Consider the following 24262-nt stretch of genomic DNA (forward strand, 5'->3'; position numbering starts at 1 on the left):
GCTGACTCTGACATCGTATATTTTTTTATGAAGACAAGATATCGGCGCATAATACCGTATGAGGACCGCAAAAATTGAGCAATGACCATGACCATAACAGCAACCTTATACGAATAGGGTTTCCATCCATCCGAATTGACTCAGGATTTTTGATATTTTCATATCCTGCTTAGTTTATATTAGAGAACTTCGAAAGTGACTTTTAAAAAATATATTTGGTAGATAAAGCCAATAAAGCTTAGAGAATCTCTATGAGATAAAGGAATAACTTTCGAGAAAGAATATTAAGAAACGAGAACCGTATTCCAAACCACAGAGATTTAGTAAAAACGCCAAATTATAATTTACCAACTTTATTGAGTAAACAAGTATCACATTTGTTATAGAATATTATTGGTATAGAAATATTACTTCTATTAACTTGTGAATTTCATTTTTATTAGGCTATATGGCACTGTATAACAAGATAACATTTTTAAAATTTAATCAGCAAATAAATAACTTATCGGATTTTACAGACAATAGACAAAAGACAAAACTTGTTATTTACTAGGCCATTAGCATAAAGACCTATCTTTTCATGTTAGTAACTATCCATTTTATTGTTACGTATGAATACAAATAAACGTTTTTTTCTTCTTTCTTCGATCACACAAGAATCTCGAATGTCGACCAGCCGACAGTAATTCCATTTCTAAGCTCTAAATCCTCATATCACACAGAGTTTAATACCGCAACATATTAGTAACGGACTGAGTGAGCTGCGCTTCTCCGCTGAGCCAACGGTTATAGTCCAATCTCATCAGCAGCCGAGCTAGAAACACCCCGCACGGCCGGTCGCGCAGTGAAACTAGCAACTGCATCAGTTGTTTCACTAGTTTGTTGAACCTGAAACAAAAGTATAATTAGGAATTTAGTATGACTTGTGACGAAGTCAAAATTGTAAGGAATTATGTCTGAAACTACTGAAGAGACATTATAAGGTTTGAGTTCCTATTCGCACACAAACATCGCACAAATCCTGCGTAATTACAAATATCTTTAAGTACTTCAAACTATTTTTCTTCCAAAAAATCTTACTGATCAAAATATTTGCTACATCAAATAGTTCGTGACACCCAAATTAGCCAATAAGTTCGTCATTGTTCCATTTGGAATAAGGTTGTGTTGTCAACTTTTTTACCAAGTTGAAAGCGGTTTACGAATATAGTTCCAAAATACTGAACTGTCCTGTGCATGACATTGACAGCGGGGCGCCACCGTCTATACCGGATCGCTGGTTCCGATTTTTGCCATGTTGGAAACCATATAGTTGAACGATGGTAGCGCCCCTCTGTCATTGAGTTTGGTGGGACAGTTCAGCGTGGGTCATCTATATTTAAATTTTTGACAACCGCCAGCGTTGCAACTGCTTTGAAACTGCGCTGCTTTCAGTGTGCCTCAGCCGCGCTGCAACTGACCTGGCACTGCTTCTGACCCGCGTTTGGTCTGTGGAAGCCTTAAATATTCGAAAACAGCTTTCAACGCGCTGCTACCGCCCTGCGTCCGGTGTGTCATGCTAATATGGCCGCCATAGTAATACAACAGCGCGGGCCCGCGTTCGCGCCGCTTCTGTCCCGCACCCGCGCCGCCTCGTTTGTCGTTCGGCAGTTGCAGTGCGGCGCGGTTGGAGCGCGGGCCCGCGTTCAAATTTGGTATGACACACTTCAAAGAGTTTCTTGTATTACAACTTGCGCGGGCCCGCATTCAAACTGCGCTGCTACTGCCCCGCGTTTGGTCTGTGGAAGCCTAGTGTTACCAAACAGCAAAGTTATGTAGACAAAAATTAAAACATCACATTACCTATCTGAAAACCCTCTAATATAATAATCCTCCGCCTCTTTATCGGACGCGAAGTCTCCCATACTGCAGAAGGAGTGGCAGAGTTTGAGGAGCTCCATGATGTTGCAGAACACTGGGTTGTTTATGGAGTCAGTCGTATCGCCGGAGCAATCGCTCTCTTGGGACTGGAAAATAGAAAAGGAGATATATTTTATGTTTAAACCACCACAGTAAAAGACTATTCAATTCTACTAGAGTTCTACTCAAGCAGGTATTATGCAAAGAGGCTAATTTTAAAATGTACTATGTCCTATTGTTGACCATGATACAGGGTGTAGCTGTAAGTATGGATCAAACTAAAGGGATTAAATACTACTGCTCAACTGCAACAATTTTCTTACAGAAACAATATCCAAATTACATAATTGGCTGATTTATAATTGATGACAATTTGAATGAAAAAGTTATTTCTTTTTGTAAGATTAAAATAACTTCCTTTTCTTGGAGAAAATCTGTTGCTTGTAGAATCAATCCTTTTTATTACATGCCTAAAGCAATACCATGTATAAATGACATATTGCAGCTGCTAGAACATCTATAACAAAGCAAAATAATTCAACTCACAGAAGTAACAGTCAAGAACGACTGGCTCAGTACATCAGCGAGGAAAGTTGCATGGGCCTTTTTCAGTTTCTCAAAATCATTAGTCCGGTCGATTGCGTCCATCAATCGAGAGAAGTTTGTCTCTAACACGTCCGCTTGCAAGTAGTGTTGTAGGTTGTCCATTAGAAACATCAGTTTGTTATGCAGTTGGCACATTTGGAAGCTGTAAATAAAAATGAAAAAAATACAGTTTTAATCAAAATTATAAGGCAAAGCTTAAGGCCGGGTAGCAGAGAAAATGGCGAAAATGAGGTTTTCATTTTTCATTTTTGAGGTACTAAACAGTAAAATTAAAGACTAAGATTTTTATTGGGCATAGTTGAGGATATTTTCTAGGGCTATTAACGGATGGAAACACGATTTGATGAAGTTGACTCGATAGAATAAATTCCCAAAGTTACCTCTATTCGTTTTCTATATATGGTTTTATTTTTAAAATAAGCGATTTGAGATTCTAAATCTTTTACTAAACTAAAGTTCAGAAATAACTTGAGGGCTTTTAACGGATGNCGCGTGGAAACAACTTCATGTAAGTGATTCCATACTTTTGCTCGCGAGTGTATTATAATGTTTTCCATAAATACCTTGACATTAACAGACGCACGTGCAAACATTATTCATATTAAGTACAGACTAGGAACTATCAAGAATATGCTTGATGAATGAAATTTATTCTCACACCAAAAATAAAATTATTAATATATACCATTCAAAAGAACAACTAAATAAAACCCTGTTGGTATCAAATAAACATACTACAAATAAGAGCTTCAATGTCATTTCTATTTGTAAATGTTATTTGTTGCTGGTCAAACAAAACAATTTGATTAACGAAATATTTGGCATAAGGGTAAGTATGTAAACTCCGATTTTTCTATGAAAAAATCAAATGGATATTGAAATGGTTCGTCTTTTTTGTAGATTCTTGTGAATATTACGACACTTTTATGGAATATAATGAGTGGAATTAGTAGTGCAGTTCAAGTGTTATATTATAATGATACAGCAGTAAGTTAACAAAATGCATTTAATATGAATCTTGATAGTACAGACTATCTGCTTATTTCCTAAAGTAGTGCAAGCCTCCCATTACATTACATAGGCCTCCCCCAACGATTTTCATAAAGACCGGTTGGTAGCGGCCTGCGGCGGTCCAGCGCCTTCCTGCTCCTTTGTGAGGTCGTCGGTCGTCGGCTGGTCCTTGTGGGGACGTCCTACGCTGCGCTTTCCGGTACGTGGTTTTCACTCCAGACCCATGCTGCCCCACCGGCCTATGTACCCTGCCCATTGCCACTTCAGCTTGGTTCGTTTACGGATCTCCTCATAAGCCTCCCATTGCCTCTGATAAATTAGAGGAGTTAGTCTGAACTGAGGGAAAGATCCTGCTGAAAACCAAATGACCTGATAATGAAAACTTTACGACGCAGACTCTCGCGCATTGGAATTTGATACTTTTTTGCATTGGAATCTTATATTTTCAGATACCGTCTGGTTTGAAGTTATTGATCAGTGTCACATCTGCATTGTATTTAGTAGGCAATGGTGTAATACTAACAAGTTTTATTAAGTCTGCTGAAAATACAAATAAAGAGAGAGAAGATGTCATAAGCACTGTGGATCATATTCTCATTGAGAATGATATCAGTAAGTACAGTACAAAAATTAATCAAATAAGCGAGACAATATAGCCTGTGACGGAGTAATGAATGTCCAAGCTAGGACAATAACTGACGGCTCCGTTTTATTGGGCTCCGTCGGGTTTTAGTAGGTAGGCCCACATAACCCACTGGTCGTCCCCATCGGTCAGTATATGCGCAAAAAAGGCTGTCAATATTTCCTTAAAATGATTAAGGTTCGACCTAAGCCAACTGATCTATTCCTCATTTTCAGGTTCATCATTGAGGAGCGATCTCTCCGAGTTCCGGAATCTGGTGCACTTCAGGCCCATCCAGTTCACAGCTGCGAACTTCTACAACCTGAACTATGGGCTACTTGTCTCAGTCACTTCTGTTTTGATCACGTATACTGTGAAACGTGCACTAAGAGGTCACGGTGTAAAGAACTATTTGGCAGATCATCATCAACTACTACTTCTCAACAGAAGTAGTAGACATGATGAAATATTTTATGCAAAGAGAAGCACACTAGGCTTTATAATTAGTTGATTAGAATGTAGTTGATGTAATAGAAATATGAATAGGGACGTAGTCTTTATACAGGGTCTTTTCCCAAAATTAGCACGTCAATCTCAAACTTATAAAACTTTTTTATGGACATGTTAGGATTCGGTGCTACTGAGGCCCAGCTACTTCCGGTTTCACTATCACGTCCTAATTTTCGGATTCCCTGTATAGTTTATGACGTTATAATTCTTCATTTCATCCGATAAAAACTATTTTCTCAATAAATTAAATTCCATGATATTTGAAATTTAAAAAATCCAAACATTTCCAGTAATAATTATTGAACGCAGAATATTCACTGTAGCACATTTTCAAAGGAAGCGTAATCAAATAGAAAAACAATGGAAACGATGACTTTGCAATATTGCTTTTATTTAGAAGAAAACTGTTAGTTCGACTCAACACAGAAGCAATCAATGTGACTTATCTACAAAGGAATAGAGAGCAAATTCCATGGAAAAAATATTATGTTAGTGAAGTGAGGAAGCACGCATGGTCCCATGGATATTGGTAGAATAAAGTTCTGCACATAGTAGACTCTTCTTTTTATTTAAACCTTTTGCCCTTTTAAATGAATGAGGTATGAGAAAATCAATATAAAGGTATACTAGCGGCTCGCCCCGGCTTCGCACGGGTACCTAGATATTTAAAACTAATACCCATGTTCATCAGAGAAAAGAAAACTAAAAGTTTAAAAAACTAAAAACACGCTTCTAGTCGTACCAAAAAAAGTGGTTTTCCGTGACTGTTTTCTGGTATTTTTTAAAACCTTAACTAGCATTTGCAACTAACAGACAATACGGTAATTAATCATTTGGGCTATCATCTACCTCTTGTATCCCGGTACTCGTAATTAGATTGCCCTGTCAACAGGCAGATGACCGCCACAAACAGGCATACTAACAACCGGCTTACGCTATAACAAACCCGGGTAATTGGTATTCGCCGACTTATCAAGTCACAGAATGACCGGACCAAACTAAACCGTGTACGTTACTCCAGCTGGAAAGTAGCTCCTAGAGTGATATGAGTAGAACGTATAATTAGTTCCCAACATGGTGTAAATGTGCGCCGAATTAGAGANGCAGAATGGCTGGCGACGGCAGCACCAACATGCTGCAACTGCATAGCAGCCAAAGTTGACACCTCGACCGAGCACAACGCCTTTAGCTCTGAGTGCCCTGTGCGTAGGAGGTGGGAGGCACTGGCTAGAGCTAAGGTAGCGTATTGCTAAGGGCAACGATGGCGTTCCCGGGGCAGGCAGCCCCGCCAGAGGATATACAGCAGCCCAAGCAAACCTCCAGAGGAAGGAACTGGCAACCCTCGAACTCATGATTGAGGCCAGTGAGCGAAAACTCGCATTTGCGCTGCTCCAGGAGCCGTATGTGGGCGGGGTGAGAAGGATGAAGGGCTACCGTGGGGCGAGAATCTTTCAGAACGCGGCAGTAGGAGATGGGACTGTGAAGGCGGCAATTGCTGTCTTTAATGACGATCTTGACGTCATCCAGTGCCCGAAACTCACAAACAACAATNAAGGACGTGATGGAGACAGGAGAGGAGGTGCTGCGGAGGGTCAGGGACGCCGTCAACGCCAAGGAGGGCTGGGTGCGCGTCGAAAAAATTAGAAAGGCAAAGAACTCGAAAATAATAATGGGCTGTGGGACAGAAGAAGAAAGAAGGAAGGTGAAAGAGAGGATCGAGGGTACGGGAGGCCTCCTCATCGCGGAGGACATGAAGAACAAGGACCCGCTCCTAGTGCTGAAGGACGTCCTTGTGCTGAATAGTGATGAGGACGTTCTGAAAGCGGTCAGGATGCAGAACGGGGACATTTTTCGTGACCTCCGCGAGGGGGAGGACCGTATCACGATCCGATATAAAAAGAAGGCAAGAAACCCGCATACTAATCACGTGGTCGTGAGTGTTTCCCCGACGATCTACCAAAGAGCAATCGCGGCGGGATCTGTGCATATTGACTTGCAGCACATCCGCGTGGCCGACCAGTCACCGCTGGTGCAGTGTACCAAGTGTCTGGGATACGGCCACAGCAAGCGATTTTGCACAGAGTCCGCCGACGTATGTAGCCACTGTGGAGGCCCGCACATGAGCACCGACTGCGCCGAGAAGCTCGCTGGCGGGGCACCTTCGTGCCGGAACTGCCAGCGAGCTAAAGCGGAGCATGTTGCCCATAACGCATTTAGCAGCGACTGCCCAGTGCGCAAGCGGTGGGATGCGCTGGCCAGGTCCACAGTGGCATACTGCTGAGATCGCCGGGAACTTCCATCCAGCTCTCGATCATCGTGGCTACCGAAGACTTCCTTTCAAACTGAGTTAGGTTTGGTAGGTATAATAGGTCTTGGCGTATTGGCTCCAATTGCATATTTCGGCTTAAATCTTTATAAACATTCTAAATTCTAAATTACCATATGTTCACAACTCANCATTGCTAGACTTGTTTTGCAATTTACAGGTATAAATATTGAAATGGCTTTTTAAGCTAAGCGTCCACTTGTCGGTATCGTACGCAACGGACGCATCGTACGAAACACATCGTATCGGATGTGCGATGCGTACGATGCGGACAGGTGGACGCACTTATATGAGTTTCTATATAAATAATACTACGATCCGTTGCATGCGATACGTCCGATGCGTACGATAACGACATGTGGACGCTCAGCTTTATGTTTCATTTTCAGTATGCCAAAGACTCCAAAAGTTCAATATAGCATAGAAAATTTGCAAAAAGCGATCGAAGCTGTACAAGATGTATCCAACAATTTATCTACAAGATAAATTGCTGAAAAATATGGTTTGGCTTGAAAAAATTGATAAAAATTCAAACGCAAATACAAAAAATGAAAATCCTACGTTAAATCTACTAGTGAAAATGTTAATTGTAAGGAAATAGAAACTTTAGGGAAGAATAACCAACAGCTAAAATTTACGTATAAAATTCTAATTTTTGCGTCATCTTTGTTTTGAAGTAGATGATTCTGTCTTTACCGATTCTGACTCATCAACATCAGCTTATTTAAAGCCTATTTAGTCATTTTAAAATTGATTGTTTTGTTTTAAGATACTGGGCAATTACTGTGCTTTGATGTGGGCAATTAGTGTAAGTAGTGGGCAATGACTGTACTTTTTGGAGGATTTTAAATTTATTTCAATATTTTTTAAGTTACGTAAGTTTTAACTAAAAACTGTTAATATTATGTTTAACAGTTTATTGAGTTATAAGAAAAAAGTCATAAATGGTCGATAATTAAAACACTTTCTTTAATTTTTCATCTCAAAGTGTTTGAAATCCTTAAGTGGGCAATAGCTATACGGTTTACCCTACTTCAAACTATTTTTCTTCCAAAAAATCTTACTGATCAACAAAATCTTTGCTAAGTTACTGACTGTATACAGTCAGCATCAATTAGTTCGTGACACCCAAAGTAGCCAATAAGTTCGCAACACGCAAACAAAGATGTTACATTTGGAGTAAGGTTGTGTTGTCAACTTTTTTACCAAGTTGAAAGCGGTTTTCGAATATTTAAATTTTTGACAACCGCCCGCGTTGCAACTGCTTTGAAACTGCGCTGCTTTCAGTGTGCCTCAGCCACGCTGCAACTGACCCGCACTGCTTCTGACCCGCGTTTGGTCTGTGGAAGCCTTAAATATTCGACGCGCTGCTACCGCCCTGCGTCCGGTGTGTCATGCTACTATGGCCGCCATAGTAATACAACAGCGCGGGCCCGCGTTCGCGCCGCTTCTGTCCCGCACCCGCGCCGCCTCGTTTGTCGTTCGGCAGTTGCAGTGCGGGCCCGCGTTCAAATTTGGTGTGACACACTTAAAACTTGTATTACAACTTGCGCGGGCCCGCATTCAAACTGCGCTGCTACTGCCCCGCGTTTGGTCTGTGGAAGCCTAGTGTTACCAAACAGCAAAATATTATGTAGACAAAAATTGAAACATCACATTACCTATCTGAAAACCCTCTGATATAATAATCCTCTGCCTCTTTATCGGACGCGAAGTCTCCCATACTGCAGAAGGAGTGGCAGAGTTTGAGGAGCTCCATGATGTTGCAGAACACTGGGTTGTTTATGGAGTCAGTCGTATCGCCGGAGCAATCGCTCTCTTGGGACTGGAAAATAGAAAAGGAGATATATTTTATGTTTAAACCACCACAGTAAAAGACTATTCAATTCTACTAGAGTTCTACTCAAGCAGGTATTATGCAAAGAGGCTAATTTTAAAATGTACTATGTCCTATTGTTGACCATGATACAGGGTGTAGCTGTAAGTATGGACAAACTAAAAGCATTACATTCTACTGCTCAACTGCAACAATTTTCTTACAGAAACAATATCCAAATTACATAATTGGCTGATTTATAATTGATGACAATTTGAATGAAAAAGTTATTTCTTTTTGTAAGATTAAAATAACTTCCTTTTCTTGGAGAAAATCTGTTGCTTGTAGAATCAATCCTTTTTATTACATGCCTAAAGCAATACCATGTATAAATGACATATTGCAGCTGCTAGAACATCTATAACAAAGCAAAATAATTCAACTCACAGAAGTAACAGTCAAGAACGACTGGCTCAGTACATCAGCGAGGAAAGTTGCATGCGCCTTTTTCAGTTTCTCAAAATCATTAGTCCGGTCGATTGCGTCCATCAATCGAGAGAAGTTTGTCTCCAAGACGTCCGCTTGCAAGTAGTGTTGTAGGTTGTCCATTAGAAACATCAGTTTGTTATGCAGTTGGCACATTTGGAAGCTGTAAATAAAAATTAAAAAAATACAGTTTTAATCAAAATTATAAGGCAAAGCTTAATGTAATTTTTATACCATTTCGTCAAGGGATGGCCTTATTTTAAAACATTTTGTATGCCAGCTAAAGCATAGGCAACATAGCGACTCGGCGCGGCGTTAGCATATCAAACAATTTAAAAATCGGAATGTGAGAACAAGGGTGTTAAAGGTATGGCTCCAGTATAGTGGCGAATTTACCAATAGTCTGGACCCTAGAGTAGCAAACGACCTACCGAATTTTACAGACCAATATTTGACCTTGCGTGTGTTAGGCTGCCAAAACTGGCCAAGTTTGGACCTATTGCGCATACAGCGGGTGTAGGCGCTGTAGCGGCCACTTGAAGTCGTAGAGGACGACGCTCGCCCAGCCGCCTACTGGAGTCTATGACCTCCACTGACCTGCCTAACTGGCTAAGTTTGGACCTATTGCGCATACAGCAGGTGTAGGCGGTGTAGCGGCCACTTGAAGTCGTAGAGGACGACGCTAGCCCAGCCATCTACTAGAGTCTATAACCTCCAATGACCTGGTGGCCTGCTTGTAAGTCTTCCACAGCGCGTGCAGGTCGTGCTGCGTCTTTTTTATGCGCAGCAGCAGCCGGAACATGTCGTTGTAGCGCGCCAGCACCTCTGGAGTGAACAGCAGGTGAAGCGGCCACTTGAAGTCGTACTTGAGGACAATACTCGACCAGCCGTCAGCTACTGGAATATAAAAGTACTCGTTTATTTATATCCATTACCAATCTAATGATGGTAATGCTCAACCAACGCTTAACTACACCTCGTATATTTCAGCTATGGGTCTACCGTACGTCTGAAAACCCGTCGCGTCTAAATCCACTGTGCTGTTCATACTATTTCTCGATACAGACGCGGGCATACGCCCGCGCGAGCGTGAGAGTAGGCCCTAAAAGGCACTGGTCTCCGCTACCTGTCTAATCAAGGCAACATAGGAAGTTTAGAGATAACTCAATTTTTTGCCTCTGTAAATTAGGGAGGATTGTCCCCTGCAATGAAGAAAATTTCGTCAAGTGACTTTTATTTTAGAATAGGTACCTGTACTGCTGTCATCTTCAATGGTGGAATTGGCTGAGATGTTGGGCTTTACATAGGGCAACTCAAAACTAAATTTCTCAATATCTGCGCTGTTACTGAGAAATACTGCTCTAGCAGCAAGTTGGAAGGCATGGTTCATGTCTGGAAATTAGAAAAAATATGGATTTTAATTATAAGAAGATAAGAAGCAAAATACAATGGCAATACTATCTGGCTTACTAATTTAATATTACCTCTAGTAGCAGTTCTCGTGGTTGGTTTCTCTAATATATGGGCAGTTAGACGTAACAACTCGAGGAATAGTTCACCTCGACCAAGTAGGTAGAAGTCTTTCATTAGACGCACTTCGTGAATCAATTCGGCTTCTTCCACTGCTACATTCCATAAGTGCTGAAATAATTGATTTATTAATAGCCCCTTCATTGGGTAAGAATCATTGATTTTTAACCTTAAAATTAAAGCCATAAAGTTCATTGCATTATACTAGTCATTTTTCTCACCTTAGTAACACATTCCTTGATTTCTCTAACAACACTTCTTAAAGTTGCTACTTCAAAGACTTCTGGATTCTTCAGCTTTTGTATTTTTGTATGAAACTCTGCTTCTTTTTCCTCCCAAATGGTAAATCTGACAAAATACATGTACAGTACATAATTAATTAAGTTTAGTTCATTATGTTCCTGGCCAAGGCCTGTTCTTTGTAAATGATTTTTAGAGAATATTCCCTTTCAAATATTGCTATTAAATAAAGCAATGAGAAACCAACCTTCTAGAATCAGCTCCACACTTCTGGTGTGGTATCACAGGCCTTGTGATAAAACAATTACTTCTTTTGATTTTCTTTGGGTCATAACTAAACAGAATCACCGTCTTCCCAATGAATAGGACTTCCTGGGCCAGTGATAGAGGTATAAAATATGGTATCATGTTTGCATTTAGATGGTAACCACAATCTAAGGTTGTGTCCTGTAACTGATATCAAATAAAACTAAATAAATAATATTATTATCCTTTTTTTTTTTCACACAAATTATCAATATTTGTTAAAACATGTTTGTTTATTACTTTTACTATAATTATAACATAATGTTCTCTAGCTTGTCTTGAAGATATTGATAAGACCATCTGTGTTTTGTCTTTTTTCTTTCTTTTCTTGTTTGGTGTTCAATAGTATGTTCTATCTAATAGTTGACTGTCATTTTGACTACATCAGCATTAAACCAATTAATATGCAAGATTATGTCTAATATTATTTAACTTACTGTAGATATGACTGACTTATCACAAGTATTAGTCGAAGGCGATGAGAGGAATGTGTCTGAGGATTCATCTTTTTGGTTGCGGAAGATAAAAAATTCTTGGTATGGGTCTCTTAATTCACCGTAAAGCAGCCAAGTGCAAAGTTGGTTGATAAATACTTTATTGACACAGGAAAATATCCTGAAAGATTAAGAAGAAATTGTAGTTTACATCTTGAATACAGTAATAGACAAATGAAGAATATTTTTTATCTTACTTGACAACGGCTTCATGCACCATCTCATTTCCATTGAGAATATACTGCTGTATCAAGCTTAAGATCTGGCAGCCTACCAGTCTTCTCTCTTTGATGGTGACAATCAACTTATTTAATGTGGTAAAAAGGCCCCGGTATTTTTCAACATAACTGTATACAAATGACAGTGTGTAGTTGTGGTTACCAATTACGAGGCTCTCGACTTCAACCAAAGTCTTTTTATATGACTGCAGAACCTCAGCTATACCTTCACTAAGAGCTTGGGCATACAATCCATATGATCTGAGACCTGAAACTGAAGTAAAATGTTCTAATTTAAAGAATAAGTAGTGTACACTTCAGAATTATATTTTAATTATGTCGCGAAGGTAAGAACGGGTCCATATTCGGTTGCATAAAAAATATTGTCATAATTTAAGAGTGCATAAAGTTTTTTGGCATACTCATCATTTCGCATAACGTTCATACAGAATAAATCATAATGCATATTTTTTTTGCCATAACCACTTTTATTATAATAATATTTTAGTATATATTTTTTCTGTATTCTTGTTTTTTTAATAACGATTTCTAGGCATAACATTTATTGGCATCTAAACCAATGCCATAAATATTACCATTCATAATATACAAAATAGTTACCATAATTTTAACAAATATGAAATATAAAAATGTTATACATATAAAATATAAGTTAACAAATATAAATAGACAAGCAAGCATGCAAACAAGCATGCAAGCAAGCTGCAAGGAAGCATGTAAGCATGCATGCAAGCAAGGATGCAAACAAGCAAGCCTGCAAGCAAGCAGCAAGCAAGCCTGCAAGCAAGCAGCAAGCAAGCATGCGAGCAAGCAGCAAGCATGCAATCAAGCAGCAAGCACGCAAGCATGCAAGCATGCAAGCAAGCAGCAAGCAAGCATGCAAGCAAGCAGCAAGGAAGCACGCATGCAAGCAAGCAAGCATGCAAGCAAGCATTAGGATTGCCTTATCTCCGGCGCTGCGGGAAGTGCGGTCCTTCCGCTCTGGCGTAACATATACCCGGCATGCCATATGTTACAGCGAGCGAGGACCGCACTCCCTCCGCGCCTCCGGCTTTTAAATTACACTCTAGTATAGGGCAGACTAGTACCACGTGGAAGAGACCACGGCCAGTCGGGATCAACATAATTTCAGACCAGGCAAGCTTAATGTTGTAAAAGAAATGTGGACTGTATAATATGTGCGTTATAATAGATAAGAGGGATTCGAGATCAAACAGAATGTATTTTCACGAGCTTAAGTTTTGACAATGATGAAAAATGACAATGATACAGAGAATTTAGTTTTTGCAAATCTATAGGCCGAAAGAGTATAAAGATGGAAGGAGGATCGTTCGCAACATCACAAATACATAATTATTTACTCTTCAATGTTGGTTGCTCTTATATAGACAATATTTATGACTTTAAATGTTATAAATAATTAAATTATGTTTATAGTATTTTATTAAAAACATACTTTATGTATATAAAAATTATGTTCTTTACATTTATGATTATTTAAATTATGGTATTGAAAATTAGAGATAGTTATTATTATGCCTAAGAAACCATTATGCATTTAGAATACTATGCATATCAAAGTTTATGCGAAAAATCTTTATGCAAATACTGTTATGCCAAACTAAATTATGATGAAAAATGTTATGCGTCTGAGAGGGCACCCGGTAAGAACATAATCTTAAAAGCTTCAAAATATTGTTAATTACCTGTTTGCGATTTCCTAGACTGAAATCCAGTGAGTTCTAAAAAATTTTGTATTTTCTGATGACTCTTGGCTATATCACAGATTCTGCCGTATATTTCTGCGTCACCTTGCTCAGCAAACATTTCTGAATTGTTCTGAAATTATTAACTTGATATCATCCCAGTTGAAACCAGGCCTCCGTCACTCGCCTATGCCGGCCGAGATAATTACCTACAGCGCACGACAACTTCAAGTTGCAAATCAGTCATGGCCGCCACGCGCCTGTGAGCACACGCGTATTTCTACACGCTCGGTCGATCATCATCACAATCAAGGTTTATTGTTCCAACAGCACTGTTATCCTTCTTTAATGGAAAATCGTAATATTTAGGAATAATAATTAACTGTAGTAATTTAAATAATGAATAAAAACTACACTTTTTAAATAATTTTGAATACTTATGACAAAAAACTGTAGCAAAAAAAATATTTTAGCTAATATAAACATTAACTTTACTTCACCGTATCTATTTTNCCTAAAGCAAACAATAACTTTTTGACCCGTTCTATTAATACAATAATAAGTTACGACTTACCTATAAACTTTACTCGTTTTCAATTCTTAGATCTGCATCATCGCTGGCCGTCGTTGTTCGAGGAGCCTGCCCAGTGACCAAGTCTCCGTGAACCCTGACTCTGTACACGCAGGTGTAAACAGGATGCCCCCAGTTGGTCAGCACTCGCACTCGCACTATGTTGTAGCCCTTGGTCGAAGGGTGTTGCACTTCGAAATACTGAATAGGTTTGCCTTCTTTGTCGTATTCGAAACTGCCGAAGTCGTGCGGATAAGGATCACTGCGAAATTCTAAGCCTTCTATTTGTATCAGGCGAGGAGCCGAAGATATCTCTCTGTGTAAGGAATAAAATAAGATCTATGTTTATTATTCTGCCGGTCAGCTAAAAAGCCCTCAAGTTCTGAACAGTATTAAAGACCTTGCCAGACTGCATCGGGTACCCTGATGCTAAATATACGAATTACTGTACCAATGTGAACTCCTCAGTGCGTTGTGAGAGTTCTTTAACAAGTAAAGGGGTAATAATGCTAATGCCAGATATATTTTTTTACAAAGCATCGTTACGACCGATTGTCTTCCTCATCTTAAAACATTACCTATCAATATTACTCGTCAATAGAACTGTGTACATACCTTGTAGGCGAAATATGCGCTGGTATGTGTTCCACACTGAAGCCGGTAATTTGCACGGTGCCCAGCAGTCTTATTGTCGCTTCCCCGTGCGAGCCCTTGAAGGCCCAGCACTCGCCGGGCAGCGTGCCGGGGCGAATCATAGCGCGCGCGCCCAGGCACTCGCGGCACACCAGCGCCGTGAATACGTGCAGCGCCCAGCCCACCGGCGACTCGTAGATGACATGCTCGGCGGTGTCGCCCGTACTCAGCACGCGACCACCGGCCGACTCAAGCGCGTAGTCGGCCACCTATATGGTAGGTAAGTAGGTGAAACGCCTTCTTATTAGGGTTGTGGACACCCTAATCAACATGGAATATATGGGGAGCCTATTTCGCCCATCACTCGCCGGGCAGCGTGCCGGGCGGATCATGTCGCGCGCGCCTAGGCACTCGCGGCACCTACAGGTTGGTAATTGGGTAAAACGCCATCTTATTTGGATACTGAACTCACTGTCAATCGACAAAGTTTTTAAGAGCAGTAAAGACGTACACGATGTAGAGTATGACGACATTAGATCGCGAACTCAATTGACTAACAATGTATAGATTTTAAAGCTACTAAAAACCTAATTTTACAGCCAATTGGAAAGTAACTCGGTTTTCAAGGCTAGAGTTAAGTTTTTTTACCCGTTTACTTCAGAAGGCGGATTATTTATAGAAGAAATCGAACTACCCACATGAAAAAATACGTTACGGTCGTCTAATAATGAAATTGGAAATTGAAAAAATGGAAGGGTCACGTCACATCGCGGTGTCGCGTTAAGTACCTATATTTGTTTTGTAACCTACCTGCCGGTCGTAGTCGTGGACGTCGAGCGCCTGCTGACTATCGCGGCGCGCGGAGGCATGCAGCGAATCTTTGCCGCGCTTAGCCAGCGGTTGCGGCCTCGGCGGGCAGCGCTGAAGACAGCTAGCCGCTCCATCTAACCGAAGTGCCACTCCCATCTCGCCTTTGAGCCGCTCATGCTTATGGTATGTGACCTGCATACTACCTGTCGGTCGTAGTCGTGCACGTCAAGCGCCTGCTGGCTGGTGCGGCGCGCGGAGGGTTGCAGCGCGTCCTTGGCGCGCTCGGCGGCGGCGGCCACGGCGGGCAGCGCCGAAGACAGCCGCTCCAACTCGCCGTAGTGCCACTCCATCTCGCCTTTGAGCCACTCATGCTTGTAGTATGTGACCCGTATTACCTGTCGGTCGTAGTCGTGCACGTCGAGCGCTTGCTGGCTGGTGCGGCGCGCGGAGGGATGCAGCGAGTCTCTGCCGCGCTTAGCGAGCGATTGCGGCCTGGGCGGGCAGCGTTGAAGTCTACCGCTCCATCTTGCCGTAGTGCCACTCCATCTCGCCTTTGAGCCGCTCTTATTTGTGGTATGCGACCTGCATACTACCTGTCGGTCGTAGTCGTGCACGTCGAGCGCCTGCTGACTCGTGTGGCGCGCAGAGGGATTCAGTCAGCGAGTCATTGCCGCGCTTAGCCAGCGGTTGCGGCCTGGGCGGGCAGCGCTGAAGACTACCGCTCCTCTTGCCGTAGTGCCACTCCCATCTGGCCTTTGAGCCGCTCATGCTTGTGGTATTGTGACCCGTATTACCTGTCGGTCGTAGTCGTGGACGTCGAACGCCTGCTGGATCGTGCGGCGCGCGGAGGGATGCAGCAAGTCTTTGCCGCGCTTAGCCAGCGGTTGCGGCCTCGGCGGGCAGCGCTGAAGACAGTCGCTCCAATTCGCCGTAGTGCCACTCCCATCTCGCCTTTGAGCCGCTCATGCTTGTGGTATGGTGACCCGTATTACCTGTCGGTCGTAGTCGTGCACGTCGAGCGCCTGCTGCCCGGTGCGGCGCGCGGAGGGCTGCAGCGCGTCCTTGGCGCGCTCGGCGGCGGCGGCCACAGCGGGCAGCGCCGAAGACAGCCGCTCCATCTCGCCTTTGAGCCGCTCGTGCTTGTGGTTCACCTTTTGTATTATATTTAATCGTTTAGAGGTGATAAAAGAATATTCATCATCATGTCAGCCATAGGACGTCCACTGCTGAACATAGGCCCGCCCCTAATGCATTCCACGTTGATCGATTGGTAGCGGCCTACGTCCAGAAAAGAATATTAACAAAAGGATAATTATGTTCTCGAATTTATGTTACTGGTCGCTCTACAGAAAAACATAAGACCTGCAGCTACGTATTGTATTTGCCACTAATAGGCATCAGCCTATGCAAAGCAAATAAATTAATATTTTGAGTAGCAATAGCAACGTTAAGCGCTTTTAATATGATAAACCAGGTCATCTTGCTTCTTTTATATTTTGTATGCTCAGTCATCATGACAGATACCCCCGGAGTTGGTTTAGGAAGAGGGGAGAAAAAGGCACAAGTTTTTGCGTGAAAGACTGAAGAGCAACAAATCCATCCATTATCTCATTGAACGAAACCGCAATCAACTTATAAAACATATCAAACCTCAGTCAGACCCCTGGTGAGCTGCGTGACTACGTATCGTATATCGGAGAAGTCTCCGTCCAGCGGCTCGCGCGCCGGCCCCCAGAAGTACGCGTACACGTGCAGCGCCAGCAGAAGTGATAGCGTCACGCACACGAATGAGCGGAATACGCTGCGGAGGCACCCGCCATTCTCGTACTCATACTCCATGATGAATTGATTAAAATTAAAGGGTTTGAAAAGACAACTCGAGATAAAGTAAACAAAGCGAAATGATCGACTGTGTCTTCTATATATATCATTAATGTCAACCGTCATCAAAACCATAAACCAAGAATTTTTATAGGCTATAGAATCGAAAATAGTAACCCCGTATTGATATAGTTCCAAAATACTGGACTGTCCTATCGATGATTCCGATTTTTGCCATGTTGGAAACCATATAGTTGAACGATGGTAGCGCCCCCCTGTCATCGAGTTTGGTGGGACAGTTCAGCGTGGGTCATCTATAGCAGCGCCTTCCTGTGTCATTTTTCCGTAGACAGAAAAAACTATTCTCTGTCTACGCATTTTTCAGTGTTCCTGTTCCAACGTGGCAAAAATCCATACAAAAATCGGAACCAACAATCCAGTATTTGACAGTAGCGCCCCCCGCATCTGTTACATCAACAGATGGGACGGTTCAGTGGACATCATGAAAACCCTTGAAAACTTAAAAAAAGAAGTGAGAAAATGCGAGGGTGGAAAATTCTTTAAAAAAAATCATAATACTTAGTTCTTTAAAGTTACGTGTAAATAAAAAGTAAGTCATAATAAAGTATACAATATTTATTAATTAAATACTATAAAAAGAATACAATCAACATCTACGAAAATGTATTTTTTAAGTTGTGACTTTAATTTGTATTGATGTAGGTACCGGCCCAGAAGTATATTAACTTATACAATGAGTTCCATCATATTGTATTTGTGTGCTGATTGCGAGTTTCAACCGATTGTTTTCGATGCGCGCTTCGAGAATTCGAATGACAACGCCATCTAGCGGTACGTTAACGAATTTCATGCGCGGCCGCAGTCACTCATCGAAGCCATCATGTGGAACTTGCATTATGCACTCTGTAGCTATAGTCCGTAGATGCGAATGTTGCTTGGCAGCGCGGTGGAGCCTCGTTACGCCTTCTGCGCCGAGGAAGCGTACTCGATCTGCGCGGCCGCTACAGACTTCATCGACTCGTGCGCCTGGTGGACATTGGCTCGCCACGCCTACCAAAGATAATAAACGATTGAATTATTTCATTCTGACTGAATACATACTTTCAAATTATAGCTGGGCGTGGTGATCGTGTAAACTGATATCAAAAGAATCCCAACATGCAAATAAAATATTATGTCATTCGAGGAACAATGTGTGTGACTGTAACTGAAGAGAGCAGTATTCGATCAGTAGCGAACTATGGAGCCATGAACATGGAACATTACAGTAAAGCTCTGTAGTGACGTCACTCAGTGAGCTATAGAAAGTTCGACCGAAAGGTAACGTAAACAGGATTCTGTACGGCTAGCACGAAAAACTTTCGAGTTCGAATCGTTTGCGTATTCGAATCGCTATCAAAAGATTTAGTACGAAAACTACAACAGCGCCCTTGTGAATGTGTCGTAAAGTGAACTTAGTATGAGAAATGGTTGCACGAAACTTATTTTGAGAATCAAAATTGTCACGTTATCGTTTAATTCGAAGGTTGAGTATCGAATTTTGTCGAATACGCAAACGATTCGAAGACGAAAGTTGTTCATGCTACAGGTACTGAGCGAAGATTACGTCTCGGTAAAGTAGAACACCCTACTGCTCGAGGGATTGACGATTTCAAGTAAATAGCTGGCAGTAGCTATAGTCTGGTCCGTGAGCACGTAGAATTTTGTCCAATGACCCCAAGCTACCCATCCTTATCGCTCGCTCGCTATCGTATTCACACACTCACTGCGGGTGCCAGTCGCACAGTCGCGACAGCAATATAATTACGCGCGAGCGATAAGGATGGGTAGCTAGGGGTCATTGGTCAAAATTCTGTCCTCACGACCGAGCTTTAGATGAAAAAAGCGGGAGCAGTTTTATGGCTAATGTCTAGCCGTCCAGCAATGAACTGGCTTTAATGACACTGACCTGCAGCACGGCGCGTAGCTGCTGCCACTGCGCGCGGCCGAAGGTGCGGTGCATGGTGCTGGACACGCGCACGGCGCGCGCCGCCTGGTCCATGCGCGCGCGCACCAGCTTCGTCTTCAGCACTGCAACACAAGTGACATGTTTTTACTACAAGTTCTACCACAGAATAATAATAAGTACTACGTACAGAAGTTTTACTTCACGAAGGTATTTAAAAAATGTAAGCTCAATGTCATTAACAATATGGTGTATTTTAGCTTGTCTCAAGAGTCAAGCACCATTTTGTTGACAAACGTCAGTGATCGGTACTGCGCCGAAGCTATAAGGCTGACTTCGGTAAAATGATGTAACGTGAGGTGCCAAACTGCAGAAAATGGCGGAGGAAATACATGATTTAGCATGAATTATCATGAATAATATTAACTACTTAAATTTACCCCTCAGTGTCTTCAGGCAACTTAAAAAAGTACATTCTGTGTTTTTATTATTATTTAGCCAGTTAAATACTGCACAGTATAGTACACCATTTTCTTTATTTTTTTCCATCATACACAAGAATACGCGTGCGTGAGTCAATGTTCGCTCGTATGTGAGGCCTTGTCGAATAGTTTCCTGTAGGGGGCCATCGTGCGTGTTTTGTTTTCGATGTAAACTCGCGGAGATGAACTGGCCTGGTTCTACTAAATAGTTTGGAATTAACAAGTGAGGACACCAGCTGGTTACAAAAATTTAAGAACTGCTAATGTATGGCGCATCTTACTCTCGGAATATCATGGAAATCCAGAACTGACTTGAGAAAGCACCACTAAGATTTATATGTTTAAGTTGTTTAAATAAATAAATATGTTTAAGATGATATCAATGCATAATAAAAATAAATGGATGGACGCAACGCTTTCGTATGAGTTAGCAGTTTTTATCATCAGTGCAATGACAGCTTGCACTCACTGCTTTGCACTCCTTTCAGCGCTCATCAATTGGCACCCTATCATAAGTCACAAGCAAATTATAGTAATTTCCTTCTAACAAAAATTTAAACAACTGTAAGCTCCAAGTTTTTGTCCTTTTCAGGAGTTGTCAAAAATAGTAGGTAGTTTTAAATAATGAAACAAATCCCAAATATTATTTACCTTCAATGATGAATGCTTCAACATCCTTCTCTTCAATTTGAAGCTCAGAGATGATTTCATCAAATGTGATTTCAGGGTTTGATTCTGCCATCTGCATGAATGACAATATCCTCATCTTCTTGATGTTTTGTTCATGGTTAAGTCCTAAAAAGTAAGAAATAACAAAATAGCTTCATATGGCTGAGGGCTTTATTTATGCCATAAAATAATTTATAGAAATGTAATTATACCTTGGGAATGTACAAATTCTTTGTGATTTTTGTAAAAAGCTTGATAACTGGACAGTTTCTCTGACACAAAGATGTTTAGAAGGTCATGAATGAGCTCTCCCTCCAGGAATCTCACGGGTTTCAAAGCCAAGAGTGGGTCTAGAAGGTATGAGTTGGGGTCAGCCAGGGCTGTGGCAATGCATTTGATGGCATCTTCTCTTGCATATGATGCATTCTCGTCTGTGTATGTGCCAAGCAATTCAATCATAACCTTAGCTGCAAGTTCACTGAAACATTGAAAATGCATAATCTTTATTACATTTGTCTAAGAATAACCATTTACATAGCATATACTTGAAAATTTGATAGATAATAGGGTATTTGACACCACCAATCAATTGACGTACTTTTTAAAACTGTCAAAACGACACTCTCCCATAGATTTTGTACGGCAATACTAGCATGTGACGTCACAATTTTATCAACTCAATGAAAATACTTTTTTCAATTATAATGCAACCAAAAATCGTAATTTACAGGTAATTAAAAATTAATTAAGTTTTTAAGACCAGAAAGAAGTGTCTTTTTAAAAAAGTTGTGCCTTAGAATTATTGGGAAATGGTGTCAAATACCCAATTGTTGAAAATTTGATAGACAATTGTTGAACATCCTGAAATGATCTCCAATACCTGTTTTGTTCCTTTAGCACTTGGTGAAGAAGCCTGTACAACTTTTGCATTTGCTCATTGGAGGGAGGGCAGCTAGCAAACTCCTTCCTGAGTTGTTCCACTCCACTGAAGACATCGCGCACTGATCCCACTCGGGAAGCCAACTCAATTACATGATAATACACATGGTAACGGAGTGCTGAGTTGGCCTCCAAATTGTTGTACAGGCGCCATAAGCTGTAATTAATTTTGTATGTAATTAGAAACAAATGCTTAGCTATACTTTGTTAACGGTTCAATATTTATAGACTTAAAATAATAATAACAAATAAAATGTTTTTATTGTCTTTGAACCTTAAACCTTCCTTTATTAATAAATAAGCTAGAATTTTACTTACGATTGCAGGGCAACCATTCCAAGTCTAGGCCCAGGAGCTTTAGTGAGACGCTGGCTGAAAGCCAGTATCAGATTTTCTCCTCTTTCCAAAGGAATCTATAACAAATATTTGTTGGGTAAAAATTAAGCACTTGAATGCAAATATTGATGACTAAGAAAAGAATATAAAACAACGGTTTACAGTAAACATAGACAGTTTACCAAGCATTACATTGTTGTTACGATTTTTTAAACATAAATACACCCCTTATACAGCATGAAGCAGCATTAAGCACTTCAAACAAATTTAAAACTTACTGAAACCATAATAGAGACAATGCTGTTCAGGATAGCTTCGATGTCTGCCTCATTTGGTTCTTTGAAGCACACATCACACACGCCAACAATCTTGTGCAAGTCATCTTCAATCCCTTTGGGTGATTTTTCTTCAGATATCTCTGCACCCAGGCTCTTAAAATATTTTCGCAGTTCTAAGGCCTGAAATTTATTAATAAAAATACATTATATTTGATAACTCACAATGAAAGATGCAAGTGGATGCAGGTATCAAGATTTCAATCATTCAATCAAGTTGATATTAGAATTAAAGATTTATGGGAATAAGTTTATTATTATCTAGTCCACAAGTATATTCAAAGAACAAAATATATGCCACAAAGGCAGGTACATTAGAAATCACTCTGGAGTCTTGCGACATAAACCTACAAGCTTGGAGGAAAAGTACTGCCGCTGTACTGTTTGGTAATTTGTTGATCATACTAAATATTGATTACTTTATTTAATTTATGATAACTTATTCACAAAACATGCTAATCTTTCTGTGATTTGCTAATTCCCACAATCATTATAGGTTATGTTTTGTAAGGCTGATAAAACTTACTTGATCCTCGAGAGATATATCCATAAACACTGCAGGGCCTTGCATATTGACTTTCTTTAACAACTGCTTTACTAAATAATATTATTTTCTCAAGGAAATACGAAAAACTGCATGTGCCTAGACTTGGCCAACAAAACTAGTTTTTCTTTTTCAGTTCAAAAACCCGAGATCAAAGAGCATAAAAGAGTAAGAGACGGCACTCCATAGATATTTTTTGAGCTCACGCACACATATGCATTTTAGAGAACGACCCGCAAATCTTTACCAACCGCACAAACTACAGGCGGAGCTACCAACATAATGCCTTATTTTCTGACAGTATTAGTGACGTTCGTAATAACTTATCGATTATCGATACTTTGCTAGGGTTGTAATTGCATATCGATATCTAGTATAGGAACCTTCAATATTTTAATGATTACTATTTTTATTTTATACTATGTGTAAGTAAAACGAAGTTTTGTAACGTAAATTATTTATTTCGAAATAAAATAGGTATATTACAATAAGTATTGAACATGACATAGCAGTTGTAGGCATGAGGAATTATTGAAAATTATAACAAAGTACAGAAATGATAATTTTGTAAACTTTTATTTTCACAACTTTTTCTAAGAAAAAATAGGATTTTTATTTATAAACATCTTTAATTTTCTTATCAGCTGATCGAACCTCAGCCCTAAGATTACTTTTCAATGCTTTGTTGCTGTGCTTTTTTACTTTTGTCAGCAAAATTGTTTTCACTTTTTATGAAGCTGTCATTAATGATTTTACAACTTTTTCTTAGAAAAAGGTAACTTAATATTTTAAACATCTTATCATAAATGTAGTAGTAAGGTGCGATTTCGAATGCACCATGTGCGTTGGATATTTTGCATTATTATTATTACCGTTAAAATGTCGGCATCTGATCCTACACAAAGGAGTGCAATTTCTGTTGCTACTATTATGTATTCTGTGTTGAAACTTAGAAAACAGAGCTTACAAGTACCTACTTACACTATTTGTATAGTCGACTTCTTCTTCAGTATAATTCCATAGTATTAGAAGGGCGTCTTGCATCATAATTGCAAACTCACTGTTAACTATTATTGATAAATGTTGATATTAAGACTTTCGTATTGTATTGTTATTTTTATTTGACAATGTACAAAACAAACCGAAACAAACAGTAATTTACCCAANCAATTTACCTGAATTTACCCACAGATATGGATTAATTTACCCGTGCCGTGCCCCCGTCGTCCAGTCGCCGTATTTTAATCTTCATTCTCTTTGTTTCTATTGGCTCTACTGTCTTTGAAAAATACAACCAACCAATAGCAATCATTGAACAATACAATTGCTCAAAAGAATGAACTTATAGTAAATCGTAATCGAATT

At 40.3% G+C, this 24262-nt stretch overlaps 3 protein-coding genes across 4 annotated transcripts; all 3 read right to left on the minus strand.

The window, feature by feature from the left end:
- Positions 1-403: 403 nt before the first annotated feature.
- Grip75 (gamma-tubulin complex component 4) lies at positions 404-24057 on the minus strand. 2 transcript variants are annotated; one of them, XM_028300964.1, is made up of 12 exons: positions 23879-24057; positions 13792-13924; positions 12044-12338; positions 11790-11967; positions 11294-11499; positions 11028-11154; positions 10761-10917; positions 10528-10668; positions 9999-10173; positions 9238-9439; positions 8636-8799; positions 404-888 (listed from the first exon to the last, which is right to left on the minus strand). In XM_028300964.1, the coding sequence occupies exons 1-12, from the start codon at positions 23942-23944 to the stop codon at positions 726-728; spliced, it is 2007 nt and encodes a 668-aa protein (XP_028156765.1). In that variant the 5' UTR covers positions 23945-24057; the 3' UTR covers positions 404-725. The 2 variants fall into 2 exon arrangements, with proteins under 2 accessions (XP_028156765.1, XP_028156766.1); XM_028300965.1 differs by having other exon boundaries at positions 726-888; positions 12044-12332.
- LOC114350252 (SUN domain-containing protein 2-like) lies at positions 14375-17644 on the minus strand. The gene is made up of 4 exons (XM_028300969.1): positions 17456-17644; positions 16798-16956; positions 14978-15264; positions 14375-14678 (listed from the first exon to the last, which is right to left on the minus strand). Exons 1-4 carry the CDS (start codon positions 17642-17644, stop codon positions 14375-14377), a joined length of 939 nt encoding a protein of 312 aa, XP_028156770.1.
- On the minus strand, positions 18345-23155 carry LOC114350251 (eukaryotic translation initiation factor 3 subunit M-like). The gene is made up of 8 exons (XM_028300967.1): positions 22880-23155; positions 22297-22476; positions 22001-22095; positions 21624-21839; positions 20956-21221; positions 20726-20869; positions 19596-19717; positions 18345-18697 (listed from the first exon to the last, which is right to left on the minus strand). The coding sequence occupies exons 1-8, from the start codon at positions 22922-22924 to the stop codon at positions 18605-18607; spliced, it is 1161 nt and encodes a 386-aa protein (XP_028156768.1). The 5' UTR covers positions 22925-23155; the 3' UTR covers positions 18345-18604.
- Positions 24058-24262: the final 205 nt, after the last annotated feature.

The sequence above is a fragment of the Ostrinia furnacalis genome, unplaced genomic scaffold, assembly GCF_004193835.3.
Source record: "Ostrinia furnacalis isolate ACB-3 unplaced genomic scaffold, ASM419383v2 OfSCF0831, whole genome shotgun sequence".
Taxonomy (NCBI): Eukaryota; Metazoa; Arthropoda; class Insecta; order Lepidoptera; family Crambidae; genus Ostrinia; species Ostrinia furnacalis.

What these genes read in the sequence shown, in the direction of transcription:
- LOC114350252 (XM_028300969.1), bottom strand. Translation starts at nt 17,644, where the DNA reads ATGGAGTATGAGTACGAGAATGGCGGGTGCCTCCGCAGCGTATTCCGC. An exon ending in TCACCAGGGGTCTGACTGAG is followed by an intron (nt 16,957 to 17,455) that starts GTTTGATATGTT and finishes ATAATACAAAAG; the next exon opens with GTGAACCACAAGCACGAGCG. An exon ending in TGCACGACTACGACCGACAG is followed by an intron (nt 15,265 to 16,797) that starts GTAATACGGGTC and finishes CCTACCATATAG; the next exon opens with GTGGCCGACTACGCGCTTGA.
- LOC114350251 (XM_028300967.1), bottom strand. Translation starts at nt 22,924, where the DNA reads ATGCAAGGCCCTGCAGTGTTTATGGATATATCTCTCGAGGATCAA. An exon ending in GGAATGGTTGCCCTGCAATC is followed by an intron (nt 21,840 to 22,000) that starts GTAAGTAAAATT and finishes AATTAATTACAG; the next exon opens with CTTATGGCGCCTGTACAACA. An exon ending in AGCTACGCGCCGTGCTGCAG is followed by an intron (nt 18,698 to 19,595) that starts GTCAGTGTCATT and finishes TATCTTTGGTAG; the next exon opens with GCGTGGCGAGCCAATGTCCA.
- Grip75 (XM_028300964.1), bottom strand. Translation starts at nt 23,944, where the DNA reads ATGATGCAAGACGCCCTTCTAATACTATGGAATTATACTGAAGAAGAA. An exon ending in GTGCATGAAGCCGTTGTCAA is followed by an intron (nt 11,968 to 12,043) that starts GTAAGATAAAAA and finishes TTAATCTTTCAG; the next exon opens with GATATTTTCCTGTGTCAATA. An exon ending in TGTGGAGCTGATTCTAGAAG is followed by an intron (nt 11,155 to 11,293) that starts GTTGGTTTCTCA and finishes GTATTTTGTCAG; the next exon opens with ATTTACCATTTGGGAGGAAA.